The sequence below is a fragment of the Eschrichtius robustus genome, chromosome 3 (assembly GCF_028021215.1).
Source record: "Eschrichtius robustus isolate mEscRob2 chromosome 3, mEscRob2.pri, whole genome shotgun sequence".
NCBI classification, from domain to species: Eukaryota; Metazoa; Chordata; class Mammalia; order Artiodactyla; family Eschrichtiidae; genus Eschrichtius; species Eschrichtius robustus.
The window spans coordinates 156,820,043-156,842,414 of NC_090826.1; the positions used below are offsets into that span (position 1 = coordinate 156,820,043).

At 48.0% G+C, this 22,372-nt stretch overlaps 1 protein-coding gene across 2 annotated transcripts; it reads right to left on the reverse strand.

Annotated features, from left to right (window-relative positions):
• Positions 1-934: 934 nt before the first annotated feature.
• Positions 935-21,444, reverse strand: PM20D1 (peptidase M20 domain containing 1). 2 transcript variants are annotated; one of them, XM_068541597.1, is made up of 13 exons: positions 21,190-21,444; positions 18,526-18,612; positions 16,778-17,010; positions 16,243-16,329; positions 14,743-14,876; positions 14,323-14,442; positions 13,466-13,541; positions 13,032-13,093; positions 12,711-12,789; positions 10,627-10,698; positions 5,125-5,293; positions 2,903-3,002; positions 935-1,690 (listed from the first exon to the last, which is right to left on the reverse strand). In XM_068541597.1, the coding sequence occupies exons 1-13, from the start codon at positions 21,356-21,358 to the stop codon at positions 1,567-1,569; spliced, it is 1,512 nt and encodes a 503-aa protein (XP_068397698.1). In that variant the 5' UTR covers positions 21,359-21,444; the 3' UTR covers positions 935-1,566. The 2 variants fall into 2 exon arrangements, with proteins under 2 accessions (XP_068397698.1, XP_068397699.1); XM_068541598.1 differs by lacking the exon at positions 18,526-18,612.
• Between the last annotated feature and the right edge of the window lie 928 nt (positions 21,445-22,372).

Sequence of the window (22,372 nt, forward strand, 5' to 3'; positions counted from 1 at the left end):
CTCTGACGAGATAAGGTGTTGTGAAAGCACTTTGTACAGCTCTGCACAAATGTGAAGAATCCTTTTTGTTCTTCAGCTCACCCTCTAACAAAGGCTGAATAAGTACTGAATTGGCCAAAAAAGGGAGGGCGAGGGAAGGAATGTGAATCTTAGGGGGAGTAGCAGAAAACCTCAAATAATTCCTGCACTGTGTTTCTAACACTTTCCATTAGGCCCCAGCTCCTAAGAACAGCTCACATCCACAGGCGGGCAGGAGGCACCGGGGATTGTGAGGAGGGAAAAGGAGCCCACTGTCATGAAACCCCAGGAAGGCATGGAAGGTCCTTGTCTGGAGAGGAAAATAAGAGGGAGTCTCTCAGGTCTCAGCTCCCTCTGTCTCCCTCCATGACCTTGACTCCCTTGTGATCCACAAAGCACAGCTCCCAGCCTTGAGCCAAGAAATGCTGCCTTTCAATGCCCCCCACCTGACAGCTACTGAGCAGATTCCAATATGCTCAGGCTTAGATCCCAGAGAAAAAAGACAGGAGCTCTGCAGTCCCCTAAGGGAGGGCAGCTTGCCCCTCCCCCTTCCCCACCAGCCAGAGCAGAGCCCCTCCAGGCAGTCCCCCCAGCCCAAGCCCTCCACTTCCCTTTGATAAGTCTGAATTAGGACATGATGCCAGCGTCCTGCTGGTCCTGGGCTTCAGAGAGAGGCTGCCCTTCTCTTGGGAGCTCAGCCCGTGGGATGTGCATGGGAAATGTTTCCACAGATTAGTGCCTCCTGGGGTGGGACAGCAGCAGCAGGTGGCAGGAACAGGGCAGGGGAGGGAGCAAAGCCCAGGGAGCCCTTGGGAGGAGCCCAAGGACAGAGGCTTTCTTCTCCAGGCTCCAGCCTCCAGAACCAGGAGGTCTGGGGTTCCTCCAAAGCCCCCTGCCTCCGTTTTACCCCCCCAGCTGATGCGGCATAGACCATTTTATTTGACCAATTGTTGTGGCAATTATGGGAGTTTCATAGTTTGACTAAGTCTTGCTCCAGGTGTAGAATAAATGGGAGAATAAGGGGAGGGATGCAGGGGCAGGAGAGGAGAGATGAAGAGCCAGCTAAACAATCCAAGAAGACGGGGCGGGGGGTGGGGGAGGAAAGGAAATTACAGCAAGAAGAAATATATATAAGCCATGGAAAAGGCAGCCCAACAAGCTGCCCTAAATTAACACTTGTAGAAGGTCAAATCTGGTTGATATTTTTCAAATCTGCATTTGTTCAGTCAGGACTTAACAAGGAGCAGTTAAATCACCAGCGTGAGACAGACAAGCCAGATACCTTCTAAGATAGGGACAAGAAAGCAGTAAATGCCGGTCAGCTGAGGGATGGAGTTGCCGGGAGAAAGGGAGAAGCCGGGTTCCTGCTGGCCTTCCCCTTCTCCCTGGCCTTGTTCTTGAGTGTTGAGTGAGTTTAGGAGTGAGCAAGGCAGGTGGGTGAGGTCATTATAATGTGACTTTGACCCAAAGTTTCATCAACACTGGCTTCCCCCTTGGGTTAGTCCTGGCCCAGCATCAGCCATCCCTAATCCAGCTGGCTCCCCGGCCTCACAGTTCGTGCAGGTGAGGAACTGGCCTTGGGTCTGCGTCAGCGTTCTGGATGAACTCGAAGATGAATTTCACCTGGGTCTCGTAGGCTTGGACTGAGATTTTCTCATTGATTCCGTGGATGCTGAGGGAAAGAGATTTGGGGGGAGAGTCCATTGCTCTAGTACAAGTGCCCCCACCCTACATCCCCTGAAGCCATTGGCCTTTGACCCTCCAGGGGTAGGAAGTGGGCAAGGTGGGAGCAGCCCTTTGTAGGAAGCGAGGTTTCATATGACATGTCGGTCATCTCTCCAGGATCTGTGTCCATGGCGAAGAACAGTGGGGGCAGATAATAATAAACTCCTGGGGACTGCAAATCATCTCCTGCTCTGGAATCCATTTGATAATTTCTCCTCTGAGGGAAAGTTACCTTTTAATTCTAAGGCCAGAATTCCAGCTAGACTTATCTCTAAGCCAGCCACCCCCCACCCCACATTACTAGGGGCACAAGTGGATAGAGGGGAACTGCCCAGGGTACCTATGGGTTCTCTACTTCACCTAGAACTTCACCTCCAGATCCGATGCCCACAACCTGCCTCAACACAACACAACACAACGCAACCACACATGTAACCTCACAGATGAAAGGAAATAAAGAATAGCTACCTTCCCCTACCCCCGTTAAAAAACGAACACCCCCACCCTGCCATGAAATCTGTTCTTAAGCTCATATTGAAATACTTTTGTTTTATTGGCAACTGACATGATGAGGAAATCGGAGCTGGATATGGTAAGGAGCAGAGAGGTAAATGGCAATCATCCCCCCATACCCCAGGACTAAAAATTTGCTGAAGAACCCACAAAGTAGTAATTCACATGCAGTAGTTGAAATTAGTGCGTAGGTCTCAGACTCCTACAGTGTGTTTTCTTTTACGAATTCAAAGCACAAGCCCACCTTTGACCTCAAATGTGTCTGCATTTCACTGACTGGAAATTGAGAACTCTGGAGTCCCCCCTCTTGGGGGAGAAAATGAGATCCAGAGGGGAAGCACTCTCTCAAAGGGAGGAAGAGTTGGGATTAGCGCTCAGGGGTCCTAATTCTTCCAGGTTCTCTCCAGTCATCTGATTATCTCCATCCCTGAAAACAGTCACCAATTCCCACACATTCTGGGGAGTGGCAAGACTCTGGCACTCAGGAAAATTGGCCAGTTGGGTTCCACAATATCTTTATGTTAGTTTGTGCAAACCCTGAGTTTCTCCCATTCTGTGGACTGTCAGGAGAACGGCGTGGGAAAGGGACAGGTCAGATGTATCTCCTCTCTCCACCAAGCTGTCCAAACCTGTTCCACTCACTCACCTGCTGAAGCTCTGAGGCTGCAGGTAGATGGGGTTGAACCGGTAGATGCCAGTGGTAAGGTTCGTATAGTGTCTGCTGTCTGTGTTGCCAATACAAGTACCTAGAAAGGAAGAATCAAGAGGAATGGGGCTTTATGTGAGCAGCCAAGCCAAGGAAGTGGTGGCAGGTGGGCTACCTGGGAAATTGGGACCCCTGTGTCAACACAGAAGATGTCTGGCCCTTCCTTGGAAGGCTGAGGCTATGAATTTTTGTCCGTCAGGCTACCCATTCTCAAAACCTTTCTAAAACACCACTTCAGCCAGGAACATGGGATATCTTCCCAAAGGCATTAATGAGACATCCCTTGAGTGGTCCAAAGTGCCCTGTCTCCGGGATGACCATGGAGGCCAACAGCATCATTTCATACCCATAGCCAGGTTACTCTAGAAATCTAGATATCCAGAAATCTAAGTACATCTTCCTTATTGCCTGAGTTTTCTCGTATATCACCCAGGTCAGAAATAAACACTCTCTGGGGGAATTTTACTGCTATAAAATGCAATCTTCTTCAAGTAGAACATAATTTCCTGCTATTCTTGTCCTCTGAAGGATGACTCTGTCTTCCTAGAGTCAAACTTCAGGTTTGGAAAGTCCCAGGATACTCTCTAGTGTCCCACTCTCCTGAAGGTAGCAGGTCACCCCATTCCCCAGTAGGAGTGTTCTTTGAAAAAAGACCCCCTGGAACATCAGTTAAAGTGTGGTGGGATGATCTGGGATGGTAATTTGTGTTTTGTTCTACTTTACACTCCTGGTTTTAAATGTATAATCAGCCCCTTCACAATTCCTGGCTTTGGGGATTTCTGCCAGTTGATGCCTGCCTATCTTTATTCTGTAAAAGCCCAACTCTGTCGATGGGATTATGGCAGGTGCCCCAGAAAGGAGAGGGTAAGGTAGGGAGCCTTTGAGGGCCAAGAGAGGAGAATCTGGGAGTGTGCAAGCCAGGGTTCCTAGATGGTGGGGACCCAGGCCCTGCTCTGTGGCAGGAGTCCAAGCAGGTGGCAAATCTCAGAGGGTACATTCAGGGTGTGTTCTTGGGTCTAGAGTCAAAGATCTCACCCCCCAGACAGGTCAGGGAATCAGAGGAAATCTGCAACCTGAAGTGACCCTGTGGCCAGGACAATGGATGTCTCAGAGGCAACCACAAGGACCGATGACCACAGACTAAGGGACCCTGATGCTATGCTGCCGCGTAAGACCCCAAGGGCCTAACTCAGGGTGGTGGTGGCGGTGCTTGGAGGCTTCAGTAATGTCTGAGGTTGAATTTCTGAGGAGTGGGTCAGATTTAAGTTGATTAAAAAAACAAGGCTGCTCTTTTTCCCCACACCCGAGGAGCTTATGGGTGCAGAATTTCACTGTAATCTCTTTAAGGGCCCATGCCTAGCACAGGGGCAGGTCCCAAGCATTAATATTAGCTTAGAAAATAAGAGAATCCATGATTAAAGCTAGAAAAAAGGAAAGTGAACACAGGTCTTCACATCAGAGCATCTCTTCCTCACGTCACAGACCACAGATTCTCAAACTGTGGTCAGTCATCATTCCGGTGTCAGAATCCCCTGGGGTATTTGTTAAAAAGGCAGATTCCAGGGTCCTCTCCAGAGCTGGTTAACCTGAATCTTTGGGAGTGGGTCCAGGTAATCTGCATTTTAATAATTCCTTAGGTGATCCTCTTCTCCTCTTAAATTTGAGAACCACTGTCTATACAGCATAGACTTGGAAGGTACGCCAGAAGACTGGGAAAGGGGTGTAGAGGCGCTGCTACCGGGAGAGGTGAAGGGGGTTTATTCAGATGGTACAGCCAGGAGGAGTTTCTGGGCTGCGGATTTTGAGCTCTGTTGCTGAACTGCTATCCTAGAATGGATCAGAACCAGCTGGGGAACCTGACCCCCTCTGTGGCTCCTCCAGAGGAGGGGGAATCGGAGCTGATCCTCTCCTCCATGCCAGACTGGCTGGCCTAGGTTAAGCAAGGACCCAGGCTTGGCTGACCTAATTTATTGTTTCTGATCCTTTCCTGTTTGCTTTTTCACTTCTACTGAGAGGGGAAAATACAGTTCCAGTCCCATCAGGAGAGGAAGCAGCCAGCTGTTTCCAGGCTGAACAGCTGGGGTGGGGGTGGGGCAGTGGATATTAGACAGGATACAGTTCCAGCCCCCCCTCCCCCCAGCCACAGCTGATGAAGTCATTACCTGGGGCAACAATGTTGACTTCCGGGAAGACAGACTGTATGGTCTGGCGGAGCAGCTGGTAGCCCAAGGCCTGATCATCAGAGGGGCTGACAGGCAGGGGGTCAAAGGCATTCAACACGTGGAACTGGATCCGGTCGTCAGCCACAATGTCCTTGGCTAGTTTTAGGACCTTGAGGGAGGAAACAAAGGGAGTTCGATTTATTAATCTGCTATCCAAGTACCGTATGAATTTAAACAGTCTTGATATCTCCCCAGCAAGGCAGAGCCCTGGAGTTTACAGAGGAGACTCATTTTGGCACTGGGACCTCAATTTCAGCCGACTGGTTGTAGGAGATAGAAGGGCTGGTCTTCCTGGAAATCTACAGCATGGTAGATTTAGGTTAAATATTTGGGAGGTTGCCTTACAGCCAAGAGGCAGGTGGGGGATTGGAAAATCAGGAAATTGGGTCCTTTCCCTTGGGTTGAGAACCATGGGCTGGGTGAAAATGTAGAAGAGACAGCACAGTGGAAATCTCAACCATCTTGAGACAGGGGGGTAGATGTGATGACCTCACTTCAGCCTGGGAGAGTCTCTGACAGGTGGTGACAGGGTCATATACTTTCTTTCTTTCTTCTCTCTGGGCATCCCTGCTTCCTCTTTGCAACCAACTGCACTGGAGCCAGGAAGATGAGTTCAACAGACAAGAAGTCAGGAGTTGGGGGACTGGTATTAAAGTTTTCTCTCTGTGCCTCCTTTCCTCAGGAAGGAACCTGAGGAAGCTTCTAGAAAATTCAGTCTGAAATGACTAGAGCTGAACTCAGCAAAAGTCCTGGTCCCAGGCAGGATGTAGACCAGACCCTGAGGATTGGGTCACGTGGAGCCATGTGGGAATGGACCAGGCAGCTGACTTAGGGTCAGCTAAGCCCACTCAGCCACCCAGGGAAAAGCCCCAGCACTAGTCTCAACCCATCTGATCAGCAGTTGTTTTAGAACTGTCTCTGCCCTAGAAAGGGGAGTGTCTGTCTCATAATTGGGGGGCATTATCTCAAGAGGACCACTTTTAGGTCAGTGTCCCCTAGAAGCATGCTATGAGCTGAGTCTGGGAAGAAAATGAGGGTTCCTACTTCTGGCTTAGAAACCACCATTTAAACCAAACCAAACCAAATTCCCTGCTGTTGGATTAGGGGTAGGAGCCAACTCACTTGTCAGAGCTTATTTTCACTCTAGCACTTATGTCCCTAATACTCTGCTACAAGAATTAATATATAGTCTGGATATATTCTTGACCCACTGGAAGGTTCCTGAAGTCATCCGCAGAAGTGTCTGCTGCTCCCTGTGCCAACTTTCTTAAAGGTTCCTGCCTCCAGAAATTGAAGACGGCACACAGAATGGACCACTCTCAATGAGCACAAGAGCCCAGGTTTCCCACCAGCTGTTGGGATAGGTCCTGACCCAAACACCTCATTTCTATATTTCCAGTACGAAGAACATAAAAGGCATGCAATGAATGTTGGATACACACATTTTAAAAGATGTGAACCAATAAAAATAATAATAATGGGAGTTGTCTCATTAAGGAGCTTGCCCAAGGTTTATCCAGTTAGTATTGCTGGGCTGGGTATCCGAACGTGGTCTGACTTCACAGGGATGATGCTTTACTGCTTCCAAAGTACCTACAGGTTGAGGTGGCGTGGAGTAGAGCCAGAAAGAGGGTGGTGTTCATTTAAGATGGATTCCTTTGTGGTATGAATTTTGAGCCAGAATTTGAAGGAAGGATACGAAACTGATGGAGAAGAGGCAAGAGGCAGTCTGAGCATGGAGAGGGGCATGTACAAAAACTGAGGAGTAACACCAAACTTTGTGCCACAGACAGCCACTTATTGCTGTGTGATGTTTGGCAAGCTCCTTAACCTCTGTGTCTCAGCTTGCTCGTCTGTTAACAGAAGGATAATAGTAGCACCTACCTGGTAAGGTGGTTGTTACCACTGCTGGAATATATGTAACGTGCTCAGGCTGGTTCCTGGCACTCAATGTATGTTAGCTGTTATTTGCCTGTTTAGAATGGAGGGACCACCCTGGGCAATAATCAGAGGCACAAGGATGGGACTAAGAGGAGGGACTCATCAAAGGTAAGAGGGACCTCAAAGGTCACTGTAGAGCACATTGATCCCTCATTTCTCTGAGCTCTTTTCTATTTTATGCGAAGCTGTATTTTCCTCTCAAGTGAATGATAAATTCGTTGAAGGCAAGGACAATGTGTACTTAAAATTAGTAAGGTCTTTAGAGTTAGCAAGACCAGCTTCTATCCTACTGAAAGGCTGTTCATTAGAACGTCTATGACAGGCTGTCACCAGCTTGTCCTTGAATATTTCCAGTGGCGGAAAGCTCACCGTCATGTGTTTTAATATATTCCACCTTTGAACAACCCTGTTATGAATGTCTTCCTAATAATGAACTGAGATATGGCTTCCTGTAGCATCTAACCTCCCCCCACCTCTTTTTATTTATTTTTAAAATATTCTGTATAGTCCACAGGATAAAATAGTACAAGACACATCAGCAGGATTTCACCTCTGTTGAGATTAGAGGCCTGTGTTCTGGCTGCCTGAATGCTGTCCCCAGGCCTTTGCTCCTTCTTGAGTTTCAATGTAAATGCCCCCTGAGAGAGGACTGACCACTGTATTAAAGCTGCTCACTGTTCCACTCCTACCTCACGACTGCTTTGTGACACATCATCCTATGATTTTCTTTGTGGTACCTACTTCTTCTACTTGTTCATTTATTTGATTACTTGCTTATTGCTGTCTCTACCCACTAGCACCTAAGCCCCTTTAGAATGGGAATGTTGGCTTGTTCACCATTTTCCCAACTGCTTGGAAGAATGTCTAGCCCATAGTGGTCACTCAATAAACACTTGGTGAATGAATAAATGAAGGAAGAAAGGAATTTTCTGTAAAACACTCTAGATAGGTGGATATCCAGCCTCTGAGAAGCTCATTACCATCCAAGGTGCCATACTCCAAAACTCTCCTTTAAGTGGGGGCTCCCTGTGAAGCATCTCCCAGTGGCCTTATTTCTACTCCCTGAGGCCCATGCAGAACAAACTTTCTACATGGTAGGCTGTTACATTTCTGAAGGCTCTTGTTCCTCACAGATGGGTGCCGGAGACCTATCTACATCCACGACATGGGAGAGACCAGCTAAAGATGGAGGAAGAGGGCTCTGGGAGCCATTTATGTTTCCATCGGATCCAGCGCAAGGCTCTGCACCCTCGGCCCTCAGACCAGCAGGGAGTGTCCCTGATGCATGGAATCGGGGCACGAGGGAGAGGAATGACCAGGACAAAGAGGTGCTGTGTGCTTTCCGGATAACAGGGGCTTTGCATTCCTCCCTGGGGCAGGTGAGCAGGATGGGCCTGAGGATTCCGGAGATTTCACGAGATAGGCTGGGAAGGAAGGCCACTGTGGCAGGGGACTGGAGAGGAGGGAAGAGTGCCAGAACCTGGGGAGATGAAAGCCCCAGCTGGTGGAAAACAGCCCGTGGAAAGAGCATGGAGTTGGAATGAGGATGGAAAAAAACTGGTGGAAAGAAGCTCAGTTAGGGGAATTCAGTGATTTCCTGGTCCCATGAGTCCCCAGGGAGAGGACAAAGGTTGGCACTGGATGAAAAGCAGCAGAGCCCAGGGCTTACACTGTCCCAGCTCCCTGCCAATGCTGGGTGACTCTGGGCAGGCTGTCAACTCATCCCCCCAACCCCTGCAATGAGGGGTGTGCCTTCCACCCTGTGTGAGGACACACAACATCCTCCATACGGAAGGCCCCAGGGACAAAGGACCACAGAAGGCTAAATGTGGCGGACCCTCGATGACCTGACCCTTACCTTGCTTAATCCTGAAACATATTATTCATCTGACAGTTGTTAGGTTGCCTTTTTTGATCCTTTTCAGAAGGATCAGATTTACCTTCTAAATTCTTTTTAGCTCAACCTGATGTTTAAATAAGCTAGCCTTTCCTACAGATGTCAAACATTCTGTGTATTTCTTTTCACCCTTTAGCTTTCAGTTCAAATATCACATCCTTAGGGAAGCCTTGCCTGACCCCACAGACAAGGTCTGGTTCCTTGTTATATTCTGTGATAGCACCTGGCCCCCTTTCCTCATAGCACTCATCGTGGTTTGCAATTACACATTCATTCTTATAATTTTAAAATTGATGTTCATAGCAGAACATTGCAAGGCGCTGTCCGCAACCCTCTTCAAACTTCACACACCCTTCCCATGGGATTTTATTGGCTGTTGAGGTTTCAATTAATAATACTCCAGCCTCTATCTCTAGTTCATTCTTTCTCTAGATCTGAGGTATTTATACTTGCCTATTAATATATTAGAAGGTTCTCAAATTTCTAAACCCTTATATTTCTCTGTGAACTCGCTCTTCTTCCTGAATTCCCAATCTTGGTTAAAGGCATCAGCACGTGGCCAACTACCCAGGTTTAAAACCGTGGGGCCGTCCTGCCTTTCACTCACCCCACATCCATTACACACAGCACCCTGCTGAACCCAACTCTCACACCCACCTCTGGTGGGTACCTTCTTCACCCCATGACCACAGCCTTAGTTCAAACCTCTATACCCACTGCCTGAGATGTTGCAACAGCTTAACTGTTTCTTCTTACTCCAGGGCTTCCTCAGCATCACCGCTAGCACTGTCTCCCTAAAAGAGAATCTGAGTCTATCACAGCCCTATTTGAAGACCTCTCACAGTTCCCTTTTGTCCGCAGATTAGAGTCCAAACTCCTCGGCATGGCATACAAGGCCTTGATCCCCAAACTATAGCTCCATTTTCATCTTCCATTACTTCTCCCCCAAGTTATCCAACTCTTTAGACTTTATTTTAGCTGTACTCTGAATGTCTTACTTCTAGCAAAGTCCTATTTGTCTTTAAGTCCCAGTTCAAATTTCTAGTGATCACAAAAGACTTTCTTGATCCCCAGAGGTAGCACCAGCCCCCTTCTTTGCACTGGTCCTGTGGTAATTTGTTCATCCCTATTTGTTATAATCCTAGTATAGTGTAGTGGCTAAAAGCACAGACTCCGGAACTAGCGCTGGATGTATAATCCTGGGCATGTTTTTTACCTCCTCTGTTGATCTGTGCCTCTGTTTTCCCTGTTAAATGAGGATAATACATTTCCTACTTCATAGAGTGGTTGTAGGGATTAAATGAGTATGTGTCTACCTGAGAACAGTGCCAAGAGCACAGAAAGTTCACTGTCTGTGTTTGCTTCTATTGTTATCATTTCCTATTTGTCACTTATTATTATCATTCATCTCCCACCCCTAGACTCCAAGCTCCCCCTAGCCAGAGATCTCCTATCCCAGCCAAGCACCTGGCACATAGGAAGCCTTTGAAAAATCATTGAACAAATGAGAGCCTGGGCCAGCCCTGGGATTGCAGCTCCACCCCAGTCCCGACAGACACATCTCACTGATGCTGACTCAGTTGTCAGGAACACATGGTACATACCTCCTGGACTGTCTGTGCAGGATGAATTCGGAAGTTGATGGTGGCCTGGGCCACAGGGGGGATGACATTCACCTAGAGAGAGAACCACAAATCCTGGCTGAGCCGACCTCAAGTCCCCCGCACCTGACCCCTCCCAGGAAGTGCCAACTACCACCTGCAGGGGGAGAGGAAGCTGATTTGATTGAAAAATCCAAGGCTTAAGTTTTTCAGTCAGCCCCTGTCTTCTCTGGGCCCTTGACATGTGTTCAACGCTAGAGGTGTGTCTCTGCTTCAGGCCAGACTTTCATGCTTCTTGGTCTTGGAGGGGGTCACAGAGAGATGCTCAGAGCAAGACTGCTTTGTCTGGGACTGCACGGACACCTATGCTTTGGCTCCATGCAGTGCCACTGGCAGTCTTCTGTGTGTGCTCTTTCCCAGGGCACCCAGGACATTTCTGCAGCGGTCAGCATTAGTCCTTACTCAGGATAGGGCACCCAGAGCATCTGAGGCCCCATCATGGCCCTGAGGGGGGTGATCATGGTAATGGTGGTGGCAATGGTGATGGTGATTTCCCACATCCAATTGCAAAATTTGACTCTGTTCTCTGTTTGACCAGGAAAAACCCAAGACTAATTGGAGAAGAGAGTTAAGCTATGGAGGGAATTTTTCCCAAGAGGCCGTGAGAGAAGAGATTCCTCAATTGCGTTATCTTTCTTTGAACTGGTATGGTGCAAAAAAGCACCAGACTAGGGACAGGAGAACTGGCTGTTATAAATTAGCCATGTGATTTTGAATAATGACAACCTCTTTGTGCCTCTGTCTTTCAACTGGCAATTGGGGCAATAATCCTCTGTTAGGAGGACCAAATGGAATAACAAATGTGAAAGTATTCTGGACAGATAAAAACACCATTCAAATGCAAGGACACAGTACTGTTATTTTGGTGAACTCTCTAGGCAGTTGGTGAAGCCAGCTCGGGCCTGGCTGACACGCCAGACACTCCAGTCAGTTACGTCAGGAGTGAATTCTGAGACACCATTCACTTACACTCAACCCGGGCTGCACAGTACCAGGGCTCCACAAGGCCACACTGTATTCTAGGTGAATGGTGTTCCTTGAAGTTGTGCTGGTGGTACTGGTAGAAACTGGAATGGTCTAACTCCTTTCCAGATTTCAGAAAGACCTCAGCCCAGGCGAGCTAGCGTGGCTAGTTCAAACAGACAAGCCCCTTACTGGCTGGTCCAACTGGAAGTAGACCAATTTGCTGAAAAGTAGTTCTTGGAAAAAAAATTATCAAAGTATTGGTTCACCTGAAACTTATTTCTATAAAATGTAAACCTCGGGAGTTCCCTGGTGGTCCAGTGGTTAGGACTCCACGCTCTCACTGCTGAGGGCCGGGGTTTGATCCCTGGTCGGGGAACTAGGATCCCACAAGCCTCGCTGCATGGCCAAAAAAAAAGTAAACCTCATAGAATTTACGTTTGCAAAGGCCACCCAATATTTACTGTATTTTGGGGAATGACAGTGTATGTATTTTAAGTGTTATGTATATCACAAATGTTATAGATTTTTTTTTTTTAATTAAGTTATAGATTTTTAAAATGGCAGGTGAGTTTCTCTCATTCAATTCAGGGTAACACTAGGGGAAAATATATTCATCATTCATTAAATCTGTGAGGTGAATAAATCTTTCAAAATATGAGGAAGAATAACAAAAAGGTGGTAGGGAGGTTGGGAATCTTTAGCCTACGTGACCAAAATGCTAAATTAATATATTACATGTTGAATGAGTATAGGTCACAAGAATTAACTCCCAAATAATGCCTCTTCACACCAGTGTAATGGTTGTTTTTTTGAAGGGGTACAGACCCAGAGAACCTGAGGGGGGCCCCTGAAATGCACATATATGAAACTTGGCCAGTAATTTCATGGAGTTTGTAGACGTCAGCTAGAACCCTTGCTCCTGAGGCTTACCCATCTGATGACACAGGACAGTTCAGCACTGGGCCTTCCTACTATTCAAATTGTAACCAGAGAAGGAAGGAGAAGCCAGGAGATAAAGCCAAGGGATGGAGGGATGTGTGGGAGGAACCAGGTGGTGTTACCTTGACCCCTGCGTTGAACATGGTGAGTGCCGTGGTGGTCCTGACTAGCGCATTGGTTATGTAATTCCTCTCCATCAACCTAAAGCAGAAGGACTAAGGTAAGACATTGTACAATGGAAAGAAAGAATGGGTTGTTGGATTACCCCCTTTCCCGAACCTTGGAGATCTTTAAGACCAGGAGGGATGTCCTATGTACGGATTAGATGTAGTGTCTGGTGGCTGAGGGATGGTTAGCCAGGCCCAGTTAAGCCAAAGAGAGGGGACTGGGAAGTGGGTAGGTTTGGGGTGGGGGATATGAGGGACAGAAAGATAAAACTTTACCTGCTTACAAGGGGCTGAAATAGCCACAGGTTGCTCAAGACTATGTTGGCAGGGAAGGGAAACTGAAAGGGAAAGCAGCAGGTCAGCAGGATTTCAGAGGGGTCAGCATAACAGGCTCACTGTTCTGGGGCCTGGGTCTCTCCCTACTTTAGATCTGCCTTGAGGGCACTTGGCAGTAGCCTCAAGGATGAGTGGGAACCAGCTCCCTCAGGGTGCCCGACGTTAGGTCTCAGGTTCTCAGCCTGAGCACCAACAGCCCCAAAGAACAAGCTGGATCCCTGCCTCTTGGGCTCAGCCACAGGCTGGGAACAGGTGAGAATGGGCAGAGCACTGGTCAGCAGTAGGGCTCCTTTATTACTCGAAAGGCAACTTCTCCGCCACCCTTTCTTCCTCTTCCACAGCTGACAAGGGGTCTGCGAGACTCCTTCTCACACCTCATTTGCCAGCTGCTGCAATGCCATCTTCAATGGCCCGCCTCCAAACATGTTTGGCATTGGTGTCTGCTCCAGTCTGGAAGAGAAATGGAGCTCTCAAGACTCACCCAACTCAGTCTAAGACCAGCGGTCTGAAGAGAAGGAGAGAGATAGAGATAGGATGTTTCAACAGGCCTGGCCAGGAGGTCTCCCACTCACCTCCCCATCACCTCCACCAATCCAACCGTTCCAAGATCTCAAAGCACAAGTAGGGCTACCTCTGCTCCACCAGCAGGAGGTGTCCCTGTCTACCAAGCCCAAGGTAGGCACCCCCACTCGTTGCACCTACCACACTGCAGCAAAATTGTCAGTCTCTTCTGCTAACTGTTGAGTTCCTAGAGGAAAGGACTGTCTGTATGCCCATCACTGGGCACAAAGTCTTGAACATGGTAGATAGTTAAATATTTAACTGAATGAATATAATTCTTCTTCCTACTCTACAAGAAAACCGGCTAGAGGTAAGCTCTGCTGTTACAGACCCTGCTTGCCTCACCCACAGTCAGCAGCCTTTATTTACCTTAGTTATCTTGCCAGGGCAGGTGGAGAATTTAGACAGTTCTTTTCCAGCTTGTGAGCTCTAACTTCAGGCCTGGACTTTGGACTATTCCAGCTACCTAACCTAGCTTTTGTCTGCTGGCCCTTACTTGCCATAATGGATAGATCCTCTTCTGACATCTAACCCACTGTCCTTCCTGCAGCCCCCATGGTGGCTTCTCAGCCCAGCTGACAAGAAGCTTAGCTTCCTCAAACTCGAAGTGGGAAAGTGCCAGGTCTTCCAGCCTGAGTCTGGCAAGGGAGCAGGGCCAGGAATTGCTTACCGGCTGACAGCAGCTGCGAGGATGCCAATGCTTGTTTCCTTTGGAGGAGCTGAAGAATGGCCTGGAGTCATGTTTACTTGCAGCATAAGGTTAATCGCACCCTTCTCGGAGACTGCAACCCTGTAGGAGAGGGTCAGAGAGGGCCCTCCTGACCTCCTCCCACCCTGAATGATCCCATAGGCCCCAGGCCCATCTGTGCAGTGTCTGGTGGGCCAGGAGGTCAGCTTCATGCTGCTTAACAAAATTTACTCTAGAGGAGGAAGGGAAAGGGAAGCCCAGACCTGGTCGAAGATCGGGGTGATTAAAGCAAGAGGAGTAAAATAAAGAGTTGTTTCAGCATGGCCTAGAGACACCAGGCTGAGGTCAACTCTAATGGGGTGAGAACGCCTTCCAAGCTGGGGGCTGGGGTGCTTTACTCACATGGCAAAGGGCTTCTGGAGGTTGGGAATGAAACCATCCAAGAGGAAGCTCCCCTCATCCACAATGAAGGCTAGCTGGATGCCCCTTGCCTGTAGCAGGGCTGAGATCTTCTGAGCCCCATTTACCCCTGATACCTGCAGACATTGAACCCAGAGCCACAGTCCTTCTCAGCCAGACCTCCAGAGGTAGCTCACAGAGACCCATCCAGCATAGCTGGGGGCCCCAGAGCCTCCCCACCCAGCCTCCTTCCTGGGGGGCAGGGCCCTCGACAATCCTGCCTCACAGAATCCTGGAGTGTCAGAGATGGAAGGGCCCAACGCCCCTCATTTCACAAGTGAAGAAACTGGGACCCAGAGTGTGAAGTGATTTGCCCAGGGTCAAAGTAAGTGGCATCACTGGAAATAAAACACATTCGTTGATCTCCCTGTTATTTCTCTTCCCATCACACCAGTCCTTCTCTAGGTGTAGTTGATGGATTACGTGCCTGCCTCAGGTATTACCAGGGAGTTTGTTAAAAATTCAGATCTATGCATATCACTAAGTGAAAGAAGCCAATCTGAAAAGACTATATACTGTATAATTCCAACTATATAACATTCTAGAAAAGACAAAATTATAGAGACAGTAAAAAGATCAGTGGTTGCCAGGGTTTGGGGGAAGGAGAGAGGGATGAATTGGCAGAACACAGAGGCTTCTTAGGGCAGTGAAAATATGTATGACACCATAATGATACCATATATGTTATTATACATTTGTCCAAACCCATAGAATGTACAACACCAAGAGTGAACCCTAATGTAAACTATAGCTTTGGGTGATTATGATGTGTAGGTTCATCATTTGTAACTAATGTACCACTCTGGTGGGGGATGTTGATATTGGCGGAGGCTGTGCATTCGTGTGAATAAGGGAAACCTCTGAATCTTCTCATTTCTGTTGTGAACCTAAAACTGCTCTTAAGAAAAAAAGTCTTTAAAAAACAACAAATTCGGGGGCTTCCCTGGTGGTGCAGTGGTTGAGAGTCCGCGTGCCAATGCGGGGGACACGGGTTCGAGCCCTGGTCTGGGAAGATCCCACATGCCGCGGAGCGGCTGGGCCCGTGAGCCGCAATTGCTGAGCCTGCGCGTCTGGAGCCTGTGCTCCGCAACAAGAGAGGCCGCGATAGTGAAAGGCCCGCGCACCACTATGAAGGGTGGCCCCCGCTTGCCACAACTAGAGAAAGCCCTCCCACAGAAACGAAGACCCAGCACAGCCATAAATAAATACAAAATTAAAAAAAAAAAAAACACAACAAATTCGGATCTATGGCACAGAGCCCAGGCATCTGCATTTTGGTCAAAGTCCTTAGATATTTCTGGCGACAGAAACACAGAGAGGTTGGCAAATTACCACGCCATATCCTGGAGACAGTGCAGCCGGGGAGCAAACCAGACCAGGGTGAAGCATACTCCCTCCCCCAATAGGGGACCCAGAGATAGGTATAGGATGAGGGGGTTCTACCTCCTCATCATGGCCCAGAGCAATGAAGAAAGATCTTTGGGGGATGTAGTTTCTGATCAGCAGAAGCTCCAAGGCCTGCAGGATTGCCTGGGGGACAGAAGGACAATGGAAGAGGAGAAAGGCTTATTCTCTAAGGTGTGGCACCAACGCACATCAGAGACATTTGGCTGCTGGCAATAGGGCTGATGGGACTAGGATGTGATAGACTCTCTTTGGAGAGAACAAATTAAAATGGTCCCAGGGGATGGGATGTAGGGAAGCAGAGCTCTGCATGAAACTTATACCACCTGGAGAAAAGCATAAATTTATCAATGTCAGAGCTGAAAGGGTACCTGGGGATCATCTACTCTAATCCCTATTTCACACTTGAGAAATCGGGGTCCAGGGAAGTGACAAACTGATGACTGGAACCGAGGTATCCTGAAGCCAAGGTTCTTTCTACCATAGCCTCCTGCCTCTCAGGGCTTAGCCAAGCACCCCCCTCCTGGGTTAATCTTTAGGACTCCAAGGCAGAGGGAACACAGCGTTTCAAGACCATAAGAGAGTTCTTGTTGTCCAGTGTGCCTCGACCATAGATGAAGCCATCACTCTCCAACCCAGAGAACGGGGGCACGTCCCAGCCTTCGTCAGGGGCAGGCACCACATCAATGTGAGCGAGGAGCATGTAGGGCTGCAGGCTGGGGTCCGAGCCTTGGACAGTGAACAGGTGGCTGTACTCTCCCACAGCTTCATGCCGGATAAAGCTGGTTTTGAACACAGTAGGAAATACTAGAAACAAAGAGATGAAAAGCAATGAGAGAAAGCCAGATTCAACAGTTGCCTTTGGTTTTCCTACCATTTGATTCTCCCTGCTTTTTTTTTTTTCCTTTAAAACATGCAGCCTCCTTTAGGAAGCCTTCTGGTACAAAGCCAGTCTGATTTCTGATTTGCCCAATCTCTGAAATACCTCTTCCCTATATTATAATGTGCTATTACTGTGTAATAACCTGAATATCAAGACCCCACCATTATGACAGATAAGAGCTCAAGATCTGGCTTGGTCTGACCTCTAATGTTGTCACAAATACACGTTACAGGATGACGGAGACGAAGACTATGTTAAATTCTAAATATAATAGGCCCCAGTTTCCAAATTACTTGGAACCAAACATGACCACTATATATATATATTAAAAAATCAGAGATATTTTTCTTTTACAAAACAATACTTTTAATGTTTGTGTTATATGGAGATAAAAGATTATTCTGTCTAGCATATGGCCACAATTTTGTGTGCAGGTGTGGGTGTTCCCAGGGTCAACTATTCCGGTTACAGATAAGTATTAACACAGGTGGCCTTAGAAACATGGGAGAAAGAACTTTGATCTCCCTCTGGGCTGTGTTGGAAGAATCCATATATACCTCTGTGGATACCTAAAAACAAACAAACAAACAAACAAACAAACAAAAATGAAGAACATGCTTTTTTCTTGTCAGCCAGCTTATCTAGTCTACTGTTACTGTTCATTTCTTTCCTGATTTTTATCTCCTATTTAGTGAAGACTTTCAGCCTGTTGGATTGATCCCAGATCCACCCGTCCCCAGAGTGTTAGAGAGGGGGCTACTTGCCGTGCCTTTGCCAGCCCCTCCCACCTGGGACTTGAGGGGGGCTGTTTTTTATTTGATTTAGTAAAGTGGCCTCACTACTTTCCATGAGCTTTTTCTATGGGGAGGGGGAGCTCCAAGTCTCCTTTTTTCTGTTGACCCATATTTCTTTAGCTCATGGGCAGTGGGGAAGGGGGAGAGGACTGATGTGATAGTTCAAAGCTGTTGACTGCCTAGAAGCTCAGAAATGTGTTAGTAATGAATCTGGAGTAGGGCTTGGGTAGGTGGAATGTGCGCATGTGTGGGCTGTAGGTATGTGTATGGAGGTAGGGATGGGAGGAGCATGGAGCTTAGATCTGGAAACTATGGGAGAAGGAATTCCTAGTCCTACCTTTTGATTAGATTATATTTATTGACTGACATATTTAGGGCAAAGATTGGGAGAGTTCAAACTCCAACCCAACAGCTATGTGCCTTGGTTCTTCAAAGGGCAAATCTATAGTCTCTACTCTGTGTCCACTCTAACTCCTGGACTCTCCCTTCTATCGCTCCCCACTATGTACAAACTTTGGTCAAAAGAGGCCCATTCAAATTAGGTTGCCCTTGGCCAGTCACAAATTAAACTTCTTTATCACTTTGTAAAAGCACTGTGTCTCCAGCGCTACCTCTCCTACCCCTTTTGCACAGTTTGTGGCTGACCTTTATGAATGTATTCTCCAAACTCAGCCAGGGCTGTCATGTTGAGCTCCTCGGGGCTGAAAGACACTGTTGGAATCTGGATGGCACCTATCAGAGTCAGAGATGGAAGATGATAACAACCATTGATTTTTCCACAGCCCTCTGTACATAAAAAGCTCTCTTGCATTCATTATCTTATTGTGGAGGGCAAAACAATCCTTTGAGGTAGGCACTGTTGTTTTCCCTTATTCGAAACTGAGGAAACAAGCTTACAGGCATTAGGTGAGCTGCTCAAGGTTGTCCAGAAACAAGCAGTAGAACTGGGATTTAAACTCAAGTTGTTGAATTTATTTAGGCTACTATGGTTCTTAAAGGAAAATAAAGTCCAAGATGGGATGGGGTGGGGGAGGTCAGACAGGAGTAGATTTTATATCCTGACCCTAAGTGGGAAGCTGCTATAAATTGCTTCTAAGGTCTCACTCTGCCTCTGAAGCCACCATCCCTTCAATGAATCTAAGGAGCCCCCTGTCCTGGGTCCCTACAAGAATGAAGCTTTGTGTGCTTTTCTGTACAGAGAGTAGGCTTATTCCTCATAGACTGGCTCATCCAGAGTCTCACTGTTCTCTCAGCCAAGGCCAGCTTTTTGGGCACATGATGCCTGGGAAGGGGTGGATTTAGAAGCTCCCAAACAAGCTCTTCAGTCATAAACAATCTCATCCACTCTACCCGGAAGTCTCAGTTGCTGAATTGCCACTAGGTTGATCCCTTGGTGAAGGCTTTACATTCTTAAAGAGTTCCACTATCAAATGCAAACAGCGGGGGTTGGGGGGGGAGGAGGGGCGCAGAATCACATGGATCATGAAATTATTTGATTAGATGGCTGTCTGAAAACACTGGGAACAAATGCACCCAGGGCAGCTTGAGGTCAAGGGAGGGCCTCTGACTTCTGTACTCAGTTTCGCTAAGAATCAACCCTGCGTCATAGCCTACCACATAGGTGGGGAAGCCAAGTTTCAGAAAGACTAAACAAACTGCCTGCATGAGATTGAGAGGCAGACTCAAGATCTGAACTCAGGTGTTTTGTCCCCTGCTCAGCGTTCTAAGCCATGTTGCTATGAGGCCCCTTTTTTTGGTTCTAATCTAGCTTTTGCTTTCTTTTGTGCAGGGAGACTCTGGTGAGCTGCTGCCCAATGCCCTTCAGAGAACTATTTATACTATGATGCTTTGGGAAAGCCCTGCTCTGCCTCCCAGGCCTATCGCTCCAGCACAAACACAATTTATATTTAACACCGAGGGTTAGCTTTTGCATCTGCCGGCACATGTTTATGTAGGCAGTTTCTTTTAATCCATTACTTAATGGAAGGGAAAAGACTGGTGTTAAGTCCAATGGTGAGGAAGGATCTCATTATACCACAGGATCTAGCACTCAACAGAAACTTTCTTCTTTTCTCCTGGAAAACGCAGATTGGGAAGGTAAATAAATTTTTAGCCTTGGTTTGCGGTCTAGGGGAGAGATGTCCTTTAGGAGAAGAAATTAGGAACATCTCACACGCCGGCAACACTCCCACACCTCTTTTTGGAGCCATCTAGAAACTACAGGCACTAGATGTTGTCACCCAGTGCTTACTCCGAGGTGTGGGGTGCTGGGGAAGATCATTTAACTGACCTAAACTTCAATTTCCCTCATCTGTAGATAAGATTCAGATCATTTAGTCTTAAGTGATTTAACAAGTGAAAACTCTCAAAGGTTAAAAGCTGTTGTATTTTTTTTTTTTACTCATTACACATTTATTGTACATTTTCACAATCTGGATTTGCCACAGAATTGGGGGCATGGGGTGAGGGAAGGGGGGGCAGGGGATACTGGGATAATATGGGGGGTCTAGAACACAGCATCCTCACCCCCAGCATCTCTCCCTACCCTTTCACACCACAGCTTAGATCTCCCTGCTCCCCCTCCACACAGAAACCTCGAGTGTGGGGGGAAGAGTTTTGGGGGTCCCCTCCAGTGTCAGGTTAAGGGACTGCACCCTCAGACCCCTAAAATTGTGCCATTTAAAAAGACATTAGACCCTTCCTTTATCACTTCACCTAAGGAGGAGACCTGGAGAGGGGCAAGAATCCCCATCTTCCAGCAAGTTCTACATTGGCAGTGACCAGTACCCCCAGCCTGAATTCAAGGGGGCAGTCAGAGGAGCTGGGCAGTGATGGGGCAACACCCCCCAAATGAGGGAGGAGGGTATTCAGTCCAACCTCCAGCAGGGGTGGGGCCAGAGATTTCAGGCAGGAATTGGGGGGATTCTTTGCCCTGCCCCGTCCTCCCCAAGGCAGTGATGACCCCCCGACACACTGGCAGCCACCTCTTCCAAAAGAGATCAGATTGTGGCCAAGCCCCATGCTCCAGGCAAGCGGAGGTGGGGGTGGGGTAGGGTGGATAAGGGCAAAGGTGAAGCTTCCAGGGTAGGAAGGGAACGCTGGAGTCCCCAGAAGCCAGGTCTAGGAGAAGAATGGGCTCCCCAAGCCGGGCACGAGGTGCCGCGAATGGGGCCAGGGCTCGGCGGTGGGGTGTTGCGGAGCTCGAGCTCCAGTAGCCGACCTCTGTGGCAGGAGAAGGGAGTCGCGGGTTGGCCCGAGGAGACAGCGACCTATATATGAGAATAAGTGGTGAAGGGGACCCAGGTTCACCTTTCAGAGCCTCCTTCATTGCGACGCGCTCCTCTTGGCTGAACTGAGAAGGGATTCGCGGCGCCCTCCGATGCTCCTTGCCCCGCAGGCCCTTCGATCTGGAGACGGTGGCGATACCTAGCAGCAGCACAGCCGCCAGGGCCAGCAGGCAAACGTACGGCCGAGCCATGTTTCTCTCAATGCCTCGGTGCCAGTCGGCGGGCTGGAGTTTGGACCTAAACAGCCAGCCCGCGATCTTCGCCCTGTCACTGCTCTAATTCCCGCAACTGCCTTAGTCCCACCCCATTCCCAGGGCTGGCCAATCATCCCATGCCTGGAGATGCAGGACAACCAATCCACGGGACGGCCCCGCCCCAGGCCCGCAAGGCCTTTTGGGGGTTGTGGTTTCTCGCCCTGTAGCTCGCAGCGGCAGCGCAGAGATGAAGTAGGGTTCCAGGCAAATTAGTGCAAGGTCTTGCCTGCACTTGATCTTCTGCTTTGAGATACTCGTCAATCCCTTTCTAGATGAAAACAGACCAAATAAAAGGGGGGAAAGGCAAATAAATGAACAAAGTTTATCAGATCTTTATCTACTTCTCACTTCCTCTGAAGCTTAGGGCTTGACTACCATTCCCTTAGATTCCATTGAGGAAGCTCTGCAACCCCTGGCTTGATTTCATTTGAATTGGAACAATATTGCTCTGTCTATAGACATTGTTTTGAAGTATCTTAGATGAGAGTGTTTGCTTCTGTTTAGGAATTCGCTGAAAGTGTTTTTGATATCAATGTTAACACTGCATTTTTGCAACTCTAGGCAAATACATTAAGACTGAAGGACTTTTTATTTTATTTTTTAAAACATCTTTATTAGAGTATAATTGGTTTACAATGGTGTGTTAGTTTCTGCTTTATAACAAAGTGAATCAGTTATACATATACATATGTCCCCATATCTCTTCCCTCTTGCATCTCCCTCCCTCCCACCCTCCCTATCCACCCCTCTAGGTGGTCACAAAGCACCGAGCTGATCTCCCTGTGCTATGCGGCTGCTTCCCACTAGCTATCTATTTTATGTTTGGTAGTGTATATATGTCCATGCCACTCTCTCACTTTGTCCAAGCTTACCCTTCCCCCTCCCGTATCCTCAAGTCCATTCTCTAGTAGGTCTGCATCTTTATTCCCATCTTGCCGCTAGGTTCCTCTG